Here is a 20956-nt window from a genome sequence, read left to right on the forward strand (position 1 = left end):
GACTTTTTTTCATGCGGAGGCTTTGGAAGGCTGTGGCCCACAACAAAACAGCAATCATTATCTGGATTTTAACTCTCATTTTCTTAGCATTTGAAAATGCTTTAAAGCCCTTGATATTTTCAGGATTTCGTAGACGCCTACATGTATTTCTTCAGTGTTTTCATACACGCATAAAGGCATTTGTTGTACACATATAACATTGAAAGCTCTGCAAGATCCATACATGTTATGAAAAGAAAAAGTCAGGAAAAAACAACATCAAGAGATTGTGATTCGTTTATCGAATATTTTTCCTTCAGATTCAGGTACAAATCAAGAGAGAATCATATGAGCATGTAAAAGTCCATCCTCATGACAAGTGAAGGCAGCAAAACTAATTTTCGTGGTGACCTTATCTAAATTAGTTAGAAAATAACACTTCAGATTTATGACTAGTTACAGTGAAGCTCTTTAATGCCTTCTAATTAAACCTGTAAAGATTTATTTCGATATTATTCCTTTGGTAATCCTTTAAAAACGATAAAAATGTTAATGAATATTAACCCTCAAATGGAGATGTTTCTATTTACCCTAAATTAGACTCAGATCCTACCTTTCAAATGATTGCATTTCAGGATCACATTTACACGGCTTCAATACAAATTTCACATCCATCTTAAGTAAGTTATTTTTAAAGTTTGTGCAAACGTTAGACATAATCTCTTGGAATAGAAATTAAACCAAACATACTTTGTACGTTCTTCATTTTAGAACTTTGCTCTTCACATATTCAACATTCAGAGGTTATTTTTTAAAATACTGGGAGGTTAGTATCATACTCGACATAATTCTCAGTTATTGTAGCGAGTATAGAAATGTTCTTGTGGCTGGACAGTTTTTCTTCAAGCCTTTATCTGAGAAGTTCTTTATAATGACTCTCCATAATATGATTATATTTGCTCAGAAATGTTAAATTTGTATCCTGTGTTAATTCTGCAAGTGTCCAAATTATGCAACTCAGAGTAGCGTGGTTTCCCATTCATTTGTCCTCTATTTTTTTTCTCCCCAGGTGACTACAGCTACTTGGGGAGTACTCTTCGCCAGATGTCCGTAGAACCCATGCCTTCCCTCCTGGATGTCCGACAGCTCATCACCCTGTACGGGATCCTGCCGCTAGGTAAGAACTCCACTTGCCCTGTTGTGCCTTTGCTAGAAGCAGGCGTGTCTGCTCGCGTGTTCCAGGTCGTCATCAGTGTGCATTGCAGCTTACCTCTTCTACTGAGAATTGTGAGTGAGGGTCGTTCTGCTGGGCTAGAGCATCCTGGAGCACAGAAAGGTACCGCCCAGGAAGCATATCTGTAGCACCTTTGAATGTCTGGTTAGCATTCTGAAGGTCCTGGAAGCTGTCATCTGGAGAGATGATAACCGAGGCAAGCACCTGCGATTCAAAGTGACCAAATTAGACAAAGGCTGAGGTTAGGCTTACCTGTTACACACAGGCTCTGTCACTGGGTCCTTAACAGAGCCGGCCCTTCGGGAGTCAGTGAAAGTGTATTTCTTGGATCTAAAGAATCAAGGCTCTGCCAATTTCCACGGAGATTCAATCATGGCTGTTCAGACAGACGGACCAGAGTCTGCAGAAAAGTCGGGGCTCTCCGTAACAGATACCCACTCCTCTCGTTCACTTTTATTTATGTTTTCATGACTGTGTCACCTGGGGCAGGGGCAGGAACTCCAGCCAGGCCGTGCTCTGATGACCATTCTGAACTAGAAGTCGCATTTTGTTTGTTTAATTTGCTTTAAAGTAAGATGGGAATCGTTTGGACACTTCTCACCTTATTCCACTTTGACTTAAAGAAGAACTTAAACCTATTGGCAAGAAATAGTTCATTCTGCTTTCAACTTCATGTCAGAAGCAGTCAGTAGAATAGGGGTCAACATAAATAAAATACATATATACACAAATATATAATACTTGGGGATCAACATAATTTGGAGTCAACAAAATCAATATACAATATTTAATGGGGTCCGTGTAGATAAAATAAACAAATGAGCCCTCAAACCTCATTGCAGAGTGATGGAAGGCAGTAGAGCCAGGGACATCAAGGGGTGTCAAGATTTTAAGGGAACTCCTGCCAAGTGAGCGCGTGGTGTGTTTGCATCCTCCACTGGCAGATACAAGGCGATGGGTGTTGTCTCCAAGCTGACCTGAGGGTTCTGGAAGAAGCGTGCCTGGGAGGCATCCCACCCGGACCCTCCTTTTGTCAATGAGAAACCTGAAGTCTCCCTGGTGGCTGACCCGCGCCCCCAGGCCCCAGAGTCAGCGGGGCGTTTGTTCTCGTGACGGGTTCATGAGTTTGCACCGTACAAACAAGTCAGAGAAGTTCGCTCACACGGCAGCCTGCCAGGGCTTCGTCTAGATTTCATATGTCTAAACTAGTATCCAGGCACAAAAGGGAATGCGTCTGTTGGTCTGATTATTCAGGTCACCCCTGCCAGGACTAGGCAAGGCGGCCACTTGGAAGAGGGCACTGAGGACACACCGCAAGGCCACTTCCCACCCTGCCAGGCGACAAAGCTCGCACCGGCCCCCAGGGTTCCAGGAGCCTCGGCCAGGGCTCCCAGGACGAGCTGTGAACTTTCAAAGCCGCAAGGGCAGTAAGGGAATGCCCAGGAAGCATCTGGTCAGCATTCACCCGCTCACTGCCCCCCGCCCCGGAATGTCACTGTCCCTGCAGCATGGAGGGAGAGAGGGAAGCGAGGGGGGAGAGCGCTCACGGAGCAGAAGCTGCGTTTTATGTGCGGTTTCATTTCCCAGCGGAGGGGGACGTTGAACAGCTCTCACAGATGAGTAAGCCTTTCCAAGATGTTGAAGAACTTTCTCCAAGTCCGAGGTTGGAAGGGGCAGAGCTGGGCTTAGGACACGGAACACTGGCTTCCTCGTGACTCTTTAATCCTCCGAAAGTTGAAAAGGGTGAACGTACAAAAGCCTGGAAATTTCCTCTGTCTCTTAGCAATTCTAGGCAATTTGTACGACTGCCCTTGAAAGGCGAGATGAGCAGCTAGAGCCATGGACGCCGTGGCAGGTCTGTCCCCAGCAACTCCCCGGCCCCTCCCTGCCCTGCCGTCTGATGAGCTGTCCAGAGGCCAGCGAGGCGCCGGTGCAGAAGCCTTTCTGGACCTCCCTCTCCACCTCTGCACGGCGCTGGTGACCACCCGCTTCCTTCTGGAAAGTCACATCCCTGGGGTAGATGACGTGTCCAGGTCTCCCCCGCCTGTGCCCCTCCCCCAGCGCTGTCCTCCCCTCCCTCCACCCCTTCCGGAACTCTCCTGGCCTCCTGGCTTCGGCCACCACTCTAACCCCCATCATCTTCCAGGGACCCCGACAGCTGGCACCACTCTCCGCCCCACCCCCTCGCTGACCCCAACTACCTCGCCAACCAGAATCGTCCGCCCCCCAGGACCTGTCTGACCTTCCGCTGCAGGCTGTGGTCACTGCTCCGCCCCACCCCCTTGCTGACCCCAGCTACCTCGCCAACCAGAATCATCCACACCCCCAGGACCTGCCTGACCTTCCGCTGCAGGCTGTGGTCACTGCGCCCCCTACTTGCATCCTTCTCAGACGCCCCCTTCCACCCTGCCCACTCTTCACCGGCCAGCCCAGACGCAGCCCCTCTCTCTGAAGTCCGGCCTGACTCACCCCCATGCACCCACGTCATCCCCCAAATGGGAAGTCCTTTCTTCCCTGAATCTCTGTCTCCCTCACGGATCTTAGCACGGATCTTTTCCTCCCCTTCTAGTTACTTCTCAAGTTTAGCTACCCCCGGCCATGAACTCTTTACAGCAAATCCTGGCTCTTCCGCATGAGCGGCCCCCAGCCGAGGCCACAGACTGAGCCCTCAGTTATCCAGGTGTTGAGCGGGAGACGGGAAGAATGGCATCTCTCTGCTGCAGTGGAAAACGAGGTCTGCTTCACCATAACACATTGCCGTTTCCCACGCTAACCACAATGGAAGCGTGCCCGTTTAGCTTCATTTTAAAGAGAACTTGCTCCAAACTACTTTCCAAGTTTTTGCAGAGTGTAGTAGGTAACTATAAAAATTTGTTTCTAATGATGAGATAAATTCCCTAAGTCTTGTCAACCACACAAGAAAAATGAAAGCACAATAATAATTAGAATGTTGGTATGTTTACAGCTGATCCAGAAGAGCCCAGCGGCTGACCAAAAGCAAACCAGTGTGACAGCCGACGTTCCAATCACAGCCTTCTACAGGATTTCATTCTGTTCACTCTCTAATTACTTAGCGCCGACATCTGCTCTGCTCGCGTTCAGGATGGTGGAAGAAGTCAAGCCCGAGTTCCAATCTGGGCTCGAAGGAGATGGGCGATGAGGTTGAGAGCACAGGGCAGGGACCTCTGAGTGACCTAATAATTCACGTCCTTTATTATCAAGGGTCAGGTTGACTCTGCCCCTACCGACAGACTAGAAACCAGGACAGACGAAACCAACAGGGACCTACTGCATAGCACAGGGAACTCTGCTCAATATTCTATAATAACGCATACGAGAAAAGAACTTGGAAAAGAATAGGTACTTGTATATGTGTAACTGAATCACTCTGTTGTATACCTGAAACCAACACAACATGGTTAATCAACTATACTCCAACATAAAATAAAAAATGTTTTTTAAAAAGCCAGGCTACTGCTGCCTGGATCTTGTTTTTTCCCCCTTTTCCCCTGCATCTTCCTGTCCATCGCACATTCGTCTTCCTGAGCCTTCAAAGGCTGTAGTGCTGCTGAAAAGCAGAGAAACCCCCAGCCCCTTCCCCCCAAATGCCAGAGGTTAGCTACTTCAGGAATGTTCTCTAAAATTATGAGTGTGGGGGGAATGCTGGGGTGAGGGGTGAGAGAGAAGCAGTGTACTGAATACCCAAGGAGACCTGACAGCTCCACCTTGACATACAAATCAAAGGTGTCACGGAGCTGGCTGAGACAGGAGGCGTGCCCCTGGTGAGAAATGCCTTCCACGCATCCATCACTGTTGCCGAGACTGGTGTCACGCCATGGAGTCATGGCCTTGAGGAGTCCCCGTCTAAGAACCACTTATTTTCTTGGCGGGATCTTAGAGCCTCTGCCTCTGCATTTTTTAGGTTCTGAAGCAGTGCATGAGAAAGCTCCTTTGGTGAAATCCCTGCTCTTGGCTGGCCCATCTGGGGTGGGGAAGAAGTTGCTGGTCCATGCCATCTGTACCGAAACGGGAGCCAACCTCTTCGACTTGTCCGCAGCCAACATTGCCGGCAAATACCCGGGCAAAAGTGGCCTCCAGATGATGCTGCATATGGCCCTCAAGGTATTTATCACATTTCTTGACCTCCAGTTCTCCTCCTTCTTTCAAACTGCATTTTCAAATGCTGCCATTAATTTCCTTAAGCCAACTAGCACAGACCCTCACAGATCATTTCCTTAGGCAGACATGCACATCCCTCTTAAACTTCCCCATTGCGTCCTCCTGTAAATGACTTTATTATTGCATCTGGCTGAGCGTCCAACAACCAGACACATCTCCTTTCTTTGCGTAAACGCCCTCCTGTGCCATTCAGATCAGCCTCCTTCTGCCACAGGAATCCTTCCTGCAGTGCTCACAGGTCTCGTTAAAAATCAAATCCTTTTTCAGCCCACCTCCCTCCAATAATGGCATCAGATATTTGCATTTGGGGGTATTTTTTCCTCACGTGGCATAAACTGAGGTCAGCTTCTCACACAGGAAATAAAGGAGGAACCCACAGGAAGCTAAGCTGACTGCAGTAGTGTAGATATTCAGTTACATCCCAGTGCCAGAGGATGCCATGTCCTCGAAGGTGCATACACAACCCAGCACCGTGATCTTAGATAAGCTCTTCACCTCCCTGGGTCTCTGTTTTATCGTCACTGAAATGAAGGAGTCAAACCAAATGATACTGTCAGCCCTAGAAGCAATGATTCTCTGATATGGTTTAGATATGGATGATGATGGTGATGGACGATAGATAACAGATAGATGGATGGATGGATGGATGGATGATAGATGACAGATAGATGGATGGATAGAGACACAATATACATATGTACACTTGAGGATTACCAAGTTTTAGAGCATTCTGATACTCAATATTTATATTTGATATTAAAACTTCACAGGATTTCATTTTCATTTGTTTGAGTCCCTCAAGGTTGTCCTTAGGCTGTTCAGTTCATTTTCAGTTGCTAGCATGTCCGATAAGCCAGCTTTTACTATACCAAAATGTACACAGAGCAAGGACTGTCCGGTACTTGGGGCTAGATGTTAGCTCTGCATCTGCTTTCAGGGGAGATGGTTACACACGAGCAGCCGCTCATAGAAATGGTTCCTTTTCCATCTCCTCCTAACAGCCCCACGGAGGAAGTGATGGCAGCAGGGTTTCCTCTCCCAGCCACATGGACCCCACGCTGTGCAAGTTAGGACATCCCCCCCTACTTTCATCCCTTGCTTGTCCTGAAGGAATCCATGGAGAGAGAAGTTTGGGGAGCTGGGAGGCGAGAAGGGGAAGAGGGTGGGGAATAAAGAGCGAGCATTAAGCTATTTAATAGAGCGCCTCATACACGCTAAATGCTCCATGTCTTGTGTCATTGGATTTTACCTTCACAGCGGCCCAGTGAAGAGTTCATTCTCATCCCCATTTTACAGATAAAGAAACTGGGGCTCTGAGAGGTTAAGTAACTTGCCCAAGGCCACCGAGATCAAGTGGCCGAGCAGGGTTCAAACCTAGACCCTTCTCTTCCTGACCCTCCTGCACTATTTTTATTAAGATAAAATTTATATACAGTGACATGCACAGATCTGAAATACGCATATTAAGTGTGAGCTTTGAAGAAATGGATACAAATGTGTCACCACCATTTTCATGTGCTTTTTGGTCCTTGTATAACTTCTTTTTTGAAATGTCTGTTCAAGTCATTTGCCTACTTTTCACTGGACTGCTGGTCTTGAGATTTGGAAGAGTTCTTTATATATTCTGGACCCAAGTTCTTTGTGGGACACACATATTGCAAATGTTTCCTCTCATTCGCTGACTTGCTTTTTTGTTTTCTAATTTTGTTGTTGTTTACTTGTCCTATCAATTACTGAGAGGGGGTATTAAAACCTCCAACTATGATTGTGGAATTCTTTATTTCTCCTTTTAGTTCTGTTGGGTTTTGCCTCACATATGCTGAAGCTCTGGTATGCATGAGATGTATCCACACTTAGGATGTTATGTCTTCCTGATGGGTTATTTTATCATTATGAAATGTCCCTTTTTGTCTCTAATAATACTCCTTATCCTGAAGTCTACCCAGTCTGATATTAATGGTGCCACACCAGCTTTCTTTATACTCTTTTATTTTCAATGTCTTTAGAGTTAAAATGCCTTTTTGTGGATAGCACATACTTGAGTCTTGCTTTCTTATCCAATCTGACAATATCTACCATTGAATTGGAGCGTTTGCTCCCTTTACAATTATTCACATGGTTGAGTTAGGTCTCCCGTTTTGCTGTGTGTTCTCCATTTGTCCCATTTCTTTTTTATTCTTCTGTTTCTCCTTCTTTGGGGTAAACTCAGTACTTTTTATTATTTTATTTGAATTCCTCAATTGTCTTTTTAGCAATGACTCTTATTTTTCAGTGACTGCTCTACAAATTACAATAGTCATTTTTTTTTTTTTTTTTGTAGTACGCGGGCCTCTCACTGCTGTGGCCTCTTCCGTTGCGGAGCACAGGCTCCCAGACGCACAGGCTCAACGGCCATGGCTCACGGGCCCAGCCGCTCTGCGGCATGTGGGATCTTCCCGGACCGGGGCACGAACCCGTATCCCCTGCATCGGCAGGCAGACTCTCAACCACTGCACCACCAGTGAAGCCCCAAGAGTCATTTTTAACGTAACACAGCATTAATATTGTACTATTTTCCTTAAAATGTGAGAATCTTACAATATAATCCATTTATTATCCCTTGTCCTTTATGATTTTATCATACATTTTACATCTAGAAATGTTGTCAACAATACAATAGAGTGTTATTTTTTTGCATTGTATAGTCATTTGTCTTTTAAAGAAATTCAGCAGAAAAATTTATTTTATACTTACCCACACATTTACCGTTTTCAGTGCTTTTCATTCCTTTCTGCCTATCCAGGTTTCCATTTGGTGTCATTTCCCTTTCAGCTGCAGGACTTCTTTCACATTTCTTTTAGTGCAGGTCTGCTGGCAACACATTTTCTCAGCTTTCATTTTATTTTTAAATGTTTTTACATTGCCTCCATTTTTGAAGGATATTTTTGATGGATATAGAATTCTGGGTTGACACATTTTTCTTTCAGCACTTTAAAAATGTTATTACATTGTCTCTGTAACTCCATTATTTCTGATGAAAAGTTGTCAAAAATTCAAATTATTGATCTCTTGTGTGTAATGTGTCAATATTCTCTGAATGGTTATAAGATTTTATCTTTGTTTTCACTCATTTGGCTATAATGTGTCTAGATATTTTTGTTTGTTCTTTGTACTTTAACTACTTGTGGCTCACTGTGCTCACTGAAACTGTAAATATATGTTTTAAGCCAAATTTGGGAAATTTGAGCCATTATTTCCTCAAATATTTTTTCTGCCCCACTTTCTCTCCTCTCCTTCTGAGATATATATAGATATATAGATATATAGATATATAGATATATATTTGACTGCTTCATATTGTTCCACAAGTCACTGAGGTTCTGTCTCTCTAGTTTCCACATCGGATAATTTCTATTAATCTACATTCAAGTTTACCTACCCTTTCTTCTACTATCTCCAGTCTGCTATTAAACCTATCTTGTGGATTATTTTTTTGTGTTTCTGATATTTTGCTTTTCGGTTCTAGGATTTAAATTTGCTTGTTCTTATAGGTCTCTTTTTCTCTGTTGTAATTCTCCATCTGTTCATTCAATGTAGCTATCTTTTCTTTTAAGTCCTTGAACTCAGTAGTTGCCTTATAGTCTTTATCTGCTAATTTCAATACTGTGTCATCTTGCGGTTTGTTCCTATTTGTTTTTTCTTGACTATGTGTCACATGTTTCTATTTCTTCATATGACTGATAATTTTTTATTGTACATTAGACATTGTGGATGATACATTGCTGACTCTGAAGCATGCTAGGCTTGGTTCTATCAGGCAGTTAAGTTGCTGGCTGATCAGCTTGAACTTGCAGAGGTTTTGATTTCTATTTTGTTAGTGTGGGTGTATTTTGAGTTCGCCCTTAGTCCTGGAACCTTGTCTTTACTTTGAGGTCTAAAAGGACAGCTTGACGTGTTTACCAAGCTCTTTTAACTTGGCAGAAGCTAAGGTATGTGCTCAATTATTTTAGTTTTCCAGCTGTTGCTTTCCACTGAGCTTGTTGGAATCTTCCCCCATGCATGCACACTTGCAGGGTTACCCAAGAATTTGAAGATGAGCTGGAATTTGAAGCCCAGCAACCTGACTTGTGGCCTCTGTGTACTTAACCACCAAGCTCAAAGCACTAAGTTCTTCAGAGGTAAAGTAAGAGAAACCCATCCTCTTGCCCAAAAGAACACCTAAATGCACTCATTCTAAATGCTGAATTTTGTTGACATTGTCAGGTAACCAACAGAAGCACATGAGTATAAAAATATTGGCATTTCGTGAGCATCTATATATCACAGACCTTACACTTCTCTCTGTTTTAACTCATTCACTCCTCACAACAACCTTATGAGGTGGGCAATATTGTTATTCCCATTTTACTGATAAGAAAACTGAGGTACAGAGCATTTACGTGATTTTCCTGGGTTGCAATGCCGTGATGTGAGCCTGGTCGGTCTAGATGCAGAGGCTCCAGGTCTAACAGCTGCACTATTCAGCCTCTGAATTAAGCTGCTCTTCTCCAGCCACCAAATGGCTCAATTGCTCAGACTCCAGGACAGAGCCAAGGCCATGATCACGATGTTCTCACTCTCGAGAACTTATCTGCTCCTGCCACTGAGGGGTTTGTCTTGATACCAGACGAGCTATCTTTGTATTAATTAGAATCACTGCAGACCGACATTATGTGGACCACAAAATGCTGGATGTCAGATTATCAGAATGTGGAACAGTACATGCATCCACCTAGGCCACTCCACGTCGGAGGGCCTGACACACACCTCATTAAGCTTCCCCTTTCCTGTGTATATAGCTGATTAATGAAAGACCAAGAGGTCTCTGGAGTGAAAGTCATTCAATTAAAGATCACGTACAGTGAGCCTCTGTGTCCTGGCAGGACTGACGGAGCAGCTATCTGCATTGCAAAGAGGTATTTGCCTTTAATTAACCAAAGGAAAGAGGGATTTTATGGCTGTGCTGGTGAATCAGTGGCAGGAAGCTCCAGCGCGGTCCTGTTACGTGGGCCGGGGCCGCAGCAGCTTGAAGGCAGCAAAATATGGATCTGAGGCGTTTGCTGGAGAAGGTGAAATAACAGAAGGGCCCAATTACTCATCACGTCTTCTTATAAAGAATTCCTCTGACTGAATTAATCTCGGCAGAGCAAAGAATGCAACGCTTAGGAAGCATCATAATTTCGCTCCTGGCCGGAGGCGTCTGCTTCGCCCACAACACCCTGTGCACGTGAAAACACGCTGGCGACACGAGTTTCTGATCTGTTTCCCAAGCACAAGTTCAAATCTGTTTTGTTCTCATTATTTTGGGAGGGTTCCTTTACTTTACACACGATAACTCTAATGCATTCCTTTAAGAAATGCCTTTACCGTACCAGTTAACAAATGTTATTTAAAATTCTCTCTTCCAGTAAAGCTATATGTGGAAAGGAATATACATCTATTTAGCTAGGAAATATTAGAAATACATCTAACAATTAAGAGACACGGGATAAATGATTAATATTTAATAGGTGTTTTACAGACTAAAGAAGTTATCAAGGCAGGGTGCCAGCCTCCTCAGGTGTCTGTGATGGTCAAGCAGGGGATGGAGAAGCAGGGAAGACTCGTTGTCTGGCCAGAAGTTTTATACACACTTTCCCTTTTAACTGCCCCAATCCCTGATAGGCAGGAATTCATGTCTCCATTTTACAGACCAGAAAACTGAGGCTCGGGGTGCTTAATTCAACCAAAAATACAAGAGAACTAAAGGGATGGCATCTGGATTTAAGCCTAGATCTGACTCCAAAGCCATCAGCTGGCCCCCAGCCGGCCTCTGAGAGAGTGAAGGCTGTGTCGTGCCCGGCCCTGTGAAAGCTGTGCCCTCGTGGTGGCCCGAGCACAAGGCCATTCCTGGGCCAGAGTGTCAGCTTACCCTTTTCAGCGTGAGACATTTCAGCGTGAGAAGGTGAAGAAACTGGAGGCTGTAGCGTCCCGTTGGCAGCTCCCGCGGCACCCCACGCCCTCCTGATTTCCCCCTTCCCTGACCCTCCAGACGGCCCATGAGCAGGCGGAGGGGAGGCCAGCAGCACCAGAGAGCAGGACAGAGCAGAGCATCCTGATCCTGAGCTCTGGGTCCTGGGGGGACGGTCCCTCCCCCCCTGGGGTCCTGGCTTCCTCCCTTTCCTCCTTTGTCAGAGGTCTGGCCACCGAGGGCTGGACTCAGAGGGAGACCTAAGAGAGCAGGGCTAACGAGGCCGCCCAGCCGGTGTCTGGGCCACGTGGCCCGTAGTGGCCTGCGAATCCGGACAAAAGGGAGCTGAGATGCTGCTCGTGCCTCAGCACCACCCGCCAGGGCTCCGTGCTGGGCTCACAGCCAACGGCCTGTGGCAGCTGGCCAAGGGATTTTGCCCAGATGTGCTGGTGTAAACAGCTGGCCCAGGAATCAGCAGATGGGGAGCCCAGCCAATTACATCTCTGTAGCTCGTGGAGACTTATACTCCTGGTTAATAACCCAGACAAAGACATCGTGGCTATTCGTGGATGATCTTTAAAAAGAAACACACAGATGTACAATAAATGTAATAAATATGTTAGTCACCCTTTTCAAGGTGAAATTCAGTAAGGGTAAAGCAAAGACCTACACCTGGCCCCCCAAAACAGAGCTGCTCAAATGATAGAGGGGGTAAGAGAGGAGGGGGAGAGGAGAGGGAAACAGAGAAACAGAATTTAGCCACTTTCGTGCAGCATCAGGTGTGGCAATACAGGAACTGGGGGCTGCTGCCCATGAGCCCTCAGTGGGCTGCTATCAGAAAGTTGGGTCCCCTCCCGCTGGGTCGTGTAGACAGTTTCAGGTTGAAGAAGGGAACGCACGTAGGCAGCAAAACCTTTTTTTTTACTACAGACTTTCCATTTTACAGCGGTTTTAGGTTCACAGCAAAACTGAGCCGCAGTCAGAGCATCCACACGTCCCCACAGAGGATGGGCGGCTGGGTTGGGGGGGAAGGGCGGGTCCCAACCCTGGATGATCCGGGCGCCATCTGCAGTGAGGTGTGTGGAGACGCGCTGTGGGCTGTAAGGCACGTAAGCGTGGCTGCATCTGCTCTTGTTCTGTGGTGGGTAATGGGAACGGGGTCAGTGTCACAGGCATTAAAGAATTTTTAACCAGCTTGGAAACGCTTAGAGCGGGGAGTGCCCTAAATGTGGCTAAAAGGTGCATGGGGAAGGTGAGCATGGCCTTGCACCCAGGCGTTAACCCCTGTGCTTCCCAAAGTTGGCACAGAGTCAGGGCGGGTGGGCGTGAATCCATTAGTTCTAATGGATTAGCTGGGAGTCGGCTGGGAAGAGGGGGTCCCAGGGGAAAGTCTGGGTGATCTGTAAGCCTGACACCTGTCACCATCCAGGCACCATCCCCTCGAATTCCACCTGATAATCAGCAATGGTATCAGTGGCTTCCTGGTTCCCCCATGTCACCTGTCCCAGTCCATCAGCTGTGCCTCCCTCCTGGTCCTCTCCTCCGCCTCAGTTTACCTTCCTTTCTATACAGGGTCATCCCAGCCGGGCTCCTGACTCTTTAATCCACCTCCGCTCTTCCTGTGATTGTCATTCGCGGTTTATCCCAGCTCACACCCAGCAAGGACTTGAAGTAACTCCTACAATCACATAAAAGATAATGCAAGGAAATAGAAAGTTTGAAAATATCATTTGTAAATAATGGAAATAGAGAACAAAATGTCTTCACATATTAAACGGAAACAGAATCCGAGTGACTATAGTTCAGAAAGCTAAGCGCCCCCCCCCCCCGCAATAACCTCCCCCGAGCTCCTTCCCAGCATGACAGCACCTCGCTGACGGCTGCCTGACTGCCCAGCAGCTCCCATTCAGACACAGGAGGCCACACACTCTGCAGGCCGGGACCATGTTTCCCAGACATCCCTGCCTGTCACCACAGATGCTCAGCAAAATCTGTGTGGGTTGGATGGATGGAAGGGCGGACGAACGGATGGATGGTCCTTTTCAGTTTGGTAAACTAAGACACAACCACTGAAAAACGGAGCTGGGTTTTCCTGGGGTTCTCTATGGCAAACAAAATAGGATCCTTTCAGAAAGAACTCCCAAAGCTTCCAAGGGTCATTTGGGCAGATCTAATTAGTAATTCGAGCGTGCCAAACACAAACTGGTTTTCATTGTTGAGCCATTATATCCCAAGCAAGAGAATCTAATTCCGATGGCGGATGCTTGACAGCATTTCTTTGGAGAACACAAAAGATCAAATCCATAAAACTCACATGGATGGAGAAGTAACTGTTTGCTAGACCTTCCCAGAACTTGAAAAAGCACGTTTTGGTTGAAACGCATCTTTATTCCGGAATTGATATTCAATAGGACTGCAGAGCCCTCTACTGGCGGCTGAAACAAACGATCCCCTGTAACTTCTGGAAAGTTCCATTACGAATTAATTACATTTAATTGCCCATGACCTCAAACTATCTGTGGGTAATTTAAATAAAGCCTTTTCGTTGCTAAGTGAAAATTAAAATAGCAAAGGCTACCATTTCTCATTAACAAATTGGCAAAGAGTTTTTTATGGTTAATACTTGTTGAGAAGAGAGTAGAAAAACAGATCCACTTATTTGTGGCTGGAGCAGTGTGAACAGAGGGCCTCCGGGAGGGCAGGCGGACCACACGGGTGAGGACGTGAAGAGCTGGCAGGCCCTCCGACCGACTAGCTTCATGGACCCAAAAGCGCCTGTCTGAGCGCTGTTTGGTTTAGCAAGAAGGCGGAAAGTCATCCAAATGTTGAAAAAACAGGGGTTAGATCGATAAATGATGAGACCCCTTGCTAAAATGATGTTGGAGAAGTAAATTTTGTATGAAGTGAACAAGACTGTAAAGCAGTGTGTGAAGAACAGTCTCGTGCTTGCAAGTTTCGATACTGAGAAAGGTCTGTAGAGACAGGAAAGGTCTGATGAGCTGTCCTCGGTGGAGGGGGCAGAGGGTGTTTATGCCTGTCTGAATATGTATTCTGAAATTTTTACTAACCAGCGCTGCTTGTGCATGACAGTAAGAAAGGGCTGAATTTCCGGGGCACGTGTTTTCAAAGCTCAGCCTTGCCTGCCTGATGCCTCCGTGGATGCGCCTTGACTCTCCAGCACCTGCCTGGCCCACAGGCATCCTTCCCCTCCCCGTGGCTGTGAAGCAGGGAAGGCGTCTCCCCTGCAGGTCACCCTCTCCCGCCTTACCTCCCTACCCAATGCCATCTCTAAACTCTGCCAATGTCTCCTGTCTCTGTCCCATGCACTCCTCCGCTCCCTGTCACCTGGCTTCTGTCCCCTTCACACCCTGCCAAGGCCACCAGTGACCTCCTGGTTGCCAGACCCTTGGGCCAGCACTGGCTGCCGTCGCCCACCCCTCACTGCCCTCCACCGTCCCTGGGCTGCAGGACGGCTCCCTCTTCTGGGCCCCTTTGTTCTCTCTGGGGCTTCTCTTCCTTCTCTCCTCCATCAACGTCTTCACCCTTGGTCCCCGCTCCGCAGCCCTGGTCTGGCTTCCTCCCCTCTCCCCCTTTCCTTGGGAATCCCCTCCATCCATTCCCATGGCTCTGCTGCCATCTTCAGAGCCCTTTCCAGCCCCCCACCTCCCTCCTGCCCCCCAGACCCATCAGTCCTCCCGCCTGGATGTCCAGCTGCCCTCGGGCTCCCCTGGCCAAACCTGACCTCATCCGTTCATCCCTCATCTAGTCCCCTGTTTGGATTCCTGGGCCATCGTCCTCCTATTCTCCAGGCCTCGCAGCGTTGGAGACCCCCTACTTCCTCATCCCTCCCCCAACCATCACCAGGTCTGGCGGATCCTAAATGCCCCTCCTGTCCGTTTCCTGCCCTCCCCGCCACTCCTCTGCTCCAGGTCTCACCTCCTCTTCCTCCAACAGCCTCCGAACCCTCTCCCTGCCTCCAGCCTCATCTCTCACCATGGCATCTGCACACACACACCCATCTCTTTCCCAGTCTCCGGGGAACAGTCATGCTTCACACCCCACCAGGGGGATTTTTCTCTAACACAACCAGCATCAAAGGTCACGATTCAAGACCCTTACAGATCTCCACAGCTTCCAGGGTAGAAGCAAACTCTGTAGCACGGCCAAGGCCTTTGTGACACCTTCCAGAATGACCCCGAGCAGCCCCATTCGGGCACACCTAGCCCTGCACCTGGGCTCCTGTCCTGAGCATGGCAGATGCATCCCCTTCTCCAGGCTCTGGGACCTTCTGGAAACCATTGGAAGGTCTGTCTCCTTTAACCCTCGTCTGCAGTCACCATTTCTACTTACCCTCCTCATCTACTTCTCCCTCTTTCTGTCATCGGTGGTCCTTGCTGACAGCCCATTTTCCTTGTGCCCCCCTCCCAGCTACACATCTGCCCTCCCCTTCTGTCGGTGGGGACTCCTTGAAGTCAGGGACCCCAGCACCTACCCCAGTGCCCGGCACATCAAAGCCCCTCTATCAATGTTGTGAATGAAAAATGAGAGAATGGCTTTCATTCTACACGCTGGACCCAAAATAATAAAACCAGACTTTCTTCCGCCTGACAGCCTTTCAACTATTTGAAATCAGCTCACTTGCCCCCTTGAGTCTTCTTTTCCCCAAGGAAAAGAGCCTCGGCTCCTTCCATTCTTCCTGGTGGGAGAGGTGTTCGGCCTGGGAGGCCCAGCTTTCTGTACCCCTCTTCTCTGCCCAGAACTGACCAAGGTCACCAGAGGTCCCCTGACCAGGCACGCCACCGAGGAAGGTCAGGGAAATAGAGATTCATGCTCTGGAGGACAAGACAGTGATGGTCTTAGAGCCCTTCTTCCTGTTAGAGGGAAAGGTGATAGAGGAGGACACGGGCCAAGGGTAAGGAGATGCTTTGGAATAGGCATCTTCTCTCCATGGCAACGTGGGAGCCTGCTGCCTGGATGATAGTGCTGGCCTGGGGGTGTCGGGCTGACCCAGGGCTTACTCTGGGCTCCACGTTTCTCTGTGCCGGGGGAGGAGGGGATTTTACTGACTTCTTTCTCTGCCTCCGCACCTTATGTGTAAAGGGGAGTTGGGTGGGGCGCGCTTGCCTCCGCATGGGGTACATGGAAAGGGAGTAGCAGTGCTGTCCTAGATCTCAAGGCAATTTGCAAATGACCATTCTTTGTATTGTTAACATCAAAGAACTCTCTTGGGAAATGTTTTCTGCTCATTTGATAATGACTGAGCCCTTCCAAACCATGTGGCCACCCAGGCCCTCTGCACAGCCCTGAGAACCCCAGAGCAGGTGACCGTCCGAGGAAGGAATTCCTTCACAGGTGCATGTTAGAAACACAGGAAGTGCGGAATTCCCCCACCGCTCAGAGAGAGTGCTCAAGTTCAGGGAGCAATCCATAGCGTTCCCATTCAATGGAATGGATGCGGCCAGGTTTTCAGAACAACTTTAAATAAGGTGCGAGAAGTAAGACTGCTGCTTTCAAAGTTATCCCAAACTAATAAGATGCCTGTGTTTCAAGTCCATCTATGTAGCTTGCCTTGTTAAAAGCGGAAAGAGAAAAGGAATGCTGGAATACTTGGTACTCACATCTGCAATTTCCATTAAGAACAGCTGGATCTAGAGAAAAGAGGCACACAGATAAGAGCCATGGAAGATCCGGTGTTTGCCAGGTGGACACAGGAGAGGCCGGTCTGCTGCCTCGGTGAGCGCACGAGTTAGCCTGAGACAGGAGACAGCTGTGTATGAGAAAACTGTGTTTCCATTGGTTTCCGTTCTAAAGCTAGGATTTTCAAGAGGGATTGAAAAGAATAAGATTTTTGCCTTTGTTAATTATAACGTATCTTTGTTCAGAGAAGCTGAAAACCTTTTATGTAAAGTATCTCATTTTCTTATTTTCTTTGGGGGCTGGAAGTAGGGAAGCTTTTGACTTAAACCCTAAAATAGCTTTTAGTGGTACAAGGGTTCCTTGGAGCCTGCCCCTCTGACACTTGAGTGGGCCCCTCTGACTGCAGTGGGCAAGACAGCTGGAAAGAAGTTGGGGGTTAAAGTCAGGAGCTGAGAGAATGGATGCACTGACGTGGTTGAAAGAGATTAGGAGGGGGGGATGGATAGACTTGAGGATGGTTAGACGTGGGAGGTGGGGCAAGGGAGGATGCTCAAGCATCTGGCTGGAGGAAGTGAGAGGACCCGAGGACGTGGCCATGCCCCCAGCACAGACCCGGCAGCCATCCATCAGCCTGGCCTCGCAGCCTGCTTCTGCCACCTTCTAGCTGTGTGACCTTGGGCAGGTCACGTAGTGTCTTTGAGCCTCGGTTTCTCCATCTGTAAACAGGGATGATAATAATGCTACCTGCTACATAAGGGCTGTAGTGAGCTCAAATGAGTTATCACAGGTGACATCCTCCGAGCAGAGGAAGTGTTGGTCTGTGCTGGCCCTCATCTTGCGTGTGATGCCCTGTACGATGCGTGTGGCCCGGGCCTGTCTCGCTCACTATTTTCATTGCTCCACGCCAAGCTGCCTCGGGTACTGGGATGGAAACTTGTAATTCTGAATTCTTAAACTCTGTGGCTCAGGGCCTAAAGAATAACGCTGACCAAAGGGTGATTGCCTGGTACCGTTTCCTCTCTGAACGTCCTGGCAACCCGGCGTGTGTGGGACTGGAATACGGCCAGCCCGGGGGTCGGACTGGCACGGGGAGCAAGCTGCATCCACTTTTGTCTTTGAACGTGCATAATCTGCTTCCCTTGGTACGTAGTGCTGGCGGAAACAGACTCAGCCAGTGTTCCATCATTTATTAAATGTCTGCCTTGGTTTAGGAATCATATCTGCTGCCTTAATGATGTTTAAAGAAATATAAAAATAGGAGTACGTAACACTGTATTCGCTGTGGCTGGAGACCACTTTTATCTGTCACCATTTTGCACAAAGCACAAATTGTTGCAAAAATACCCGAACTCTGCTCTCATGGGGGCGCTTTGAAGAGATTGTTAGGTGTGTGGCAATTATTCATGGGCCCACGGTAAGTCCCAGCGCTGTCACGAAGCCCCGCTCGCCCTGGAGGGGCTCAGAGCCACCTTCCAGACGAAACCACGGCCGCAAAGGCACAGCCACACGGAGACGAACAAATGGCATCACGGGGGCCCTGGTGCTAAAACAGCTTTTCTCGAAATGAGCAAACTTGAATCAACCTGGGAGCGGGGCGTAGGCTGTAATTAAAAGTCCTGGCCCAATTCCCTTCGTTTGCAGCAGAAAACTATTGGTTTATTTCAAGCCAAACTGAGTCGAGGCTCGGGGTCCAGGAGCAGAACGCACAGATTCCCAGCGCATCCTGACCACAGGTGGGAGAGGGCCAGGCAGCGCCCCCATCCCGCGGTGAAGGAGGCGACAGGCCGTATGCGCAGTGCAGCCCCGCGAGCCCCGCCCCCCACGCCAGCCGTCCCTGAGCCAACACAGCGGGCCGCCGAGTCCTGCTGTTGCCGGGGGTCAAGTGTGCACCCCAGAGGGAAATGCATTTACAACCCACCGTTTCTCCTTGCAGGTGGCCCGCCAGCTCCAGCCCTCCGTGGTGTGGATTGGAGACACCGAGAAAACCTTCTACAAAAAAGTCCCCAACGCCGAAAGGAAGGTGAGGGCTTCTCATTTCTTAATGTGGCCCTTTCCCTCCTCCACAGGGGCCCCGTACCAGGGGCTACCTCGTTTTTTCAAGACGGTCTTGCTTTTTCAAGGGAGGAAGGAAACGGAGGGGCAGCCGTCTCTCTGCCCTAAGCACTTGACTGCATTTGAAAGGATCCAGTGTCTGATTTTACGAGGCATAATTTAGAAGAAATGAAAAAAAGTATGGAAAAGGGGGGAGGGGAGCGTTAAACCCAAACCTACCGATTCAGGGGTAAGAAAACAATTGAGAGAACTGTAGTCAGTTACAGCAAATGGCACACATAGGAGTTATTATTAGGATTTCCTATTGTTCATTATAATAAATAGCAAAAGGCCTGCAATTTATGAACAAAGACCGTCCATAGAACTGCCAAGCGCCCCACACTGGGTGTCCCCGGGGAGTCTTCTGTCAATTGCTTGCTTCCTCCTTTTCTCTCCTTTCAATGGCTCCCCTCCCCCGCACTTCCCCCGGCGAATCACCAGCAAATTTCCCACAAGTTAAAAAAAATTTGCAGATACACGTGATTGTTATTCCACATCAATTTGCACCAAAGCAAATAGTGGTTAACTGTGAATTTCTGATTAAATTCATAAGGATTTTAATCACTTTTGCTCCTTATGTATTATACATCATTTTTAGCAGGTAGAGATGATTTGGATAAAGAATGAAAGCTGAATCTTTTCTTCCCCAAATGAGCCTTGATTGCCCTGTCATTTTAGAAACTCTTAAGAGGACTCATTTATTATTTAATCTGGGAATCTGGTAGGTAGCTCCCTCTGCTGGCGAAGTTGCTACGTTAAAAAAAAGTCCACATACAGTAAAGCAACTATACTCCAATGAAAATTAATTTTAAAAAAATAACAAAATAGGGCTTCCCTGGTGGTGCAGTGGTTGAGAGTCCGCTTACCGATGCAGGGGACACGGGTTCGTGCCCAGGTCCGGGAAGATCCCATGTGCCGCGGAGCGGCTGGGCCTGTGAGCCATGGCCTCTGGGCCTGCGCGTCTGGAGCCTGTGCTCCGCAACGGGAGAGGCCACAACAGTGAGAGGCCCGCGTACCACACAAAAAAATAACAAATAACAAAATAAAATAAATCCTTTAAAAGGCCACATACATGGGAACTTGAAGGCAGCAGTAACTACGGTAAATCTAAAGAGAGATGCAAGGCAGCGTTTAATCCAGGTGTCACACACTTCACGTCACCAGAAGCTTTGTCTCATGAATGGGCGAGGGCTCTCGCACTGGACATCAGCCTGGAGAATGAGAAATTCAGGAGACGTATGTTCCCGGCCCGCTTTGCCCTTCACCTTAGTTGGCTGTGTGTCCCTGAGCAAGTAATTTAACCTCTCTGAGCTTCCAGTTCCTTAAGTATCTAATTAAAGGGCTCCAGAGAGAATAGCCTCTGAGTTCGTGCAGCCCCTCTCGAATTCTCTCCCATGACCCCCTCGAGCTGTCGGTTTGTCGCCAACAATTACATCTGCTCGTCTGTACCCCTCAGTGGGTCGAGAGTAAGAGGGATGGACACACCCATTTGAGAGAGCCAGAGGGGCCCTGGGGGAAGGGCTGGCGGGCTCTGAGGGAGCGTCAGGCAGGAAGCGAGGTGTGAGTTCAGTAGATGCCCCCCCAAGGGGAGTCACTGTGAAAGAGCAGGGAGCCGGTAAAGGAGAGTCTCCAGAACCCTCCCCTGAATAGGCCCTTCCTTGCTGATCCCGAGGTGTTCTCGCCAGCACAATCTCTGATTCCCACAGATATGGTCACCGACTAGTCTTACTCCTGCAGAAAATGAAGGCCTTTGGTGGCACAGTCTTTGTTGTGGACAAATCGGACATTTATTCTGTCTACCTCTGCATTAGAAGAGTCTGTCGTCCGTCCGGGGAATTAACTGCACGGAGGACTGAATCACAACCTGG

The 20956-nt window shown here is 48.0% G+C and overlaps 1 protein-coding gene across 1 annotated transcript in view; it reads left to right on the top strand.

Moving 5' to 3' along the window:
• The window catches only part of IQCA1 (IQ motif containing with AAA domain 1), a 167901-nt gene that overhangs the window by 122695 nt on the left and 24250 nt on the right, over positions 1-20956 (top strand). The window contains exons 14-16 of the mRNA XM_029225692.1: positions 1049-1156; positions 5136-5335; positions 18931-19017. Coding sequence (XP_029081525.1) covers positions 1049-1156; positions 5136-5335; positions 18931-19017 — 395 coding nt within the window. The remainder of the gene's footprint in view (positions 1-1048; positions 1157-5135; positions 5336-18930; positions 19018-20956) is intronic.

Source organism: Monodon monoceros, unplaced genomic scaffold (assembly GCF_005190385.1).
Source record: "Monodon monoceros isolate NGI ecotype Baffin Bay Population unplaced genomic scaffold, NGI_Narwhal_1 Super_Scaffold_16, whole genome shotgun sequence".
Taxonomy (NCBI): Eukaryota; Metazoa; Chordata; class Mammalia; order Artiodactyla; family Monodontidae; genus Monodon; species Monodon monoceros.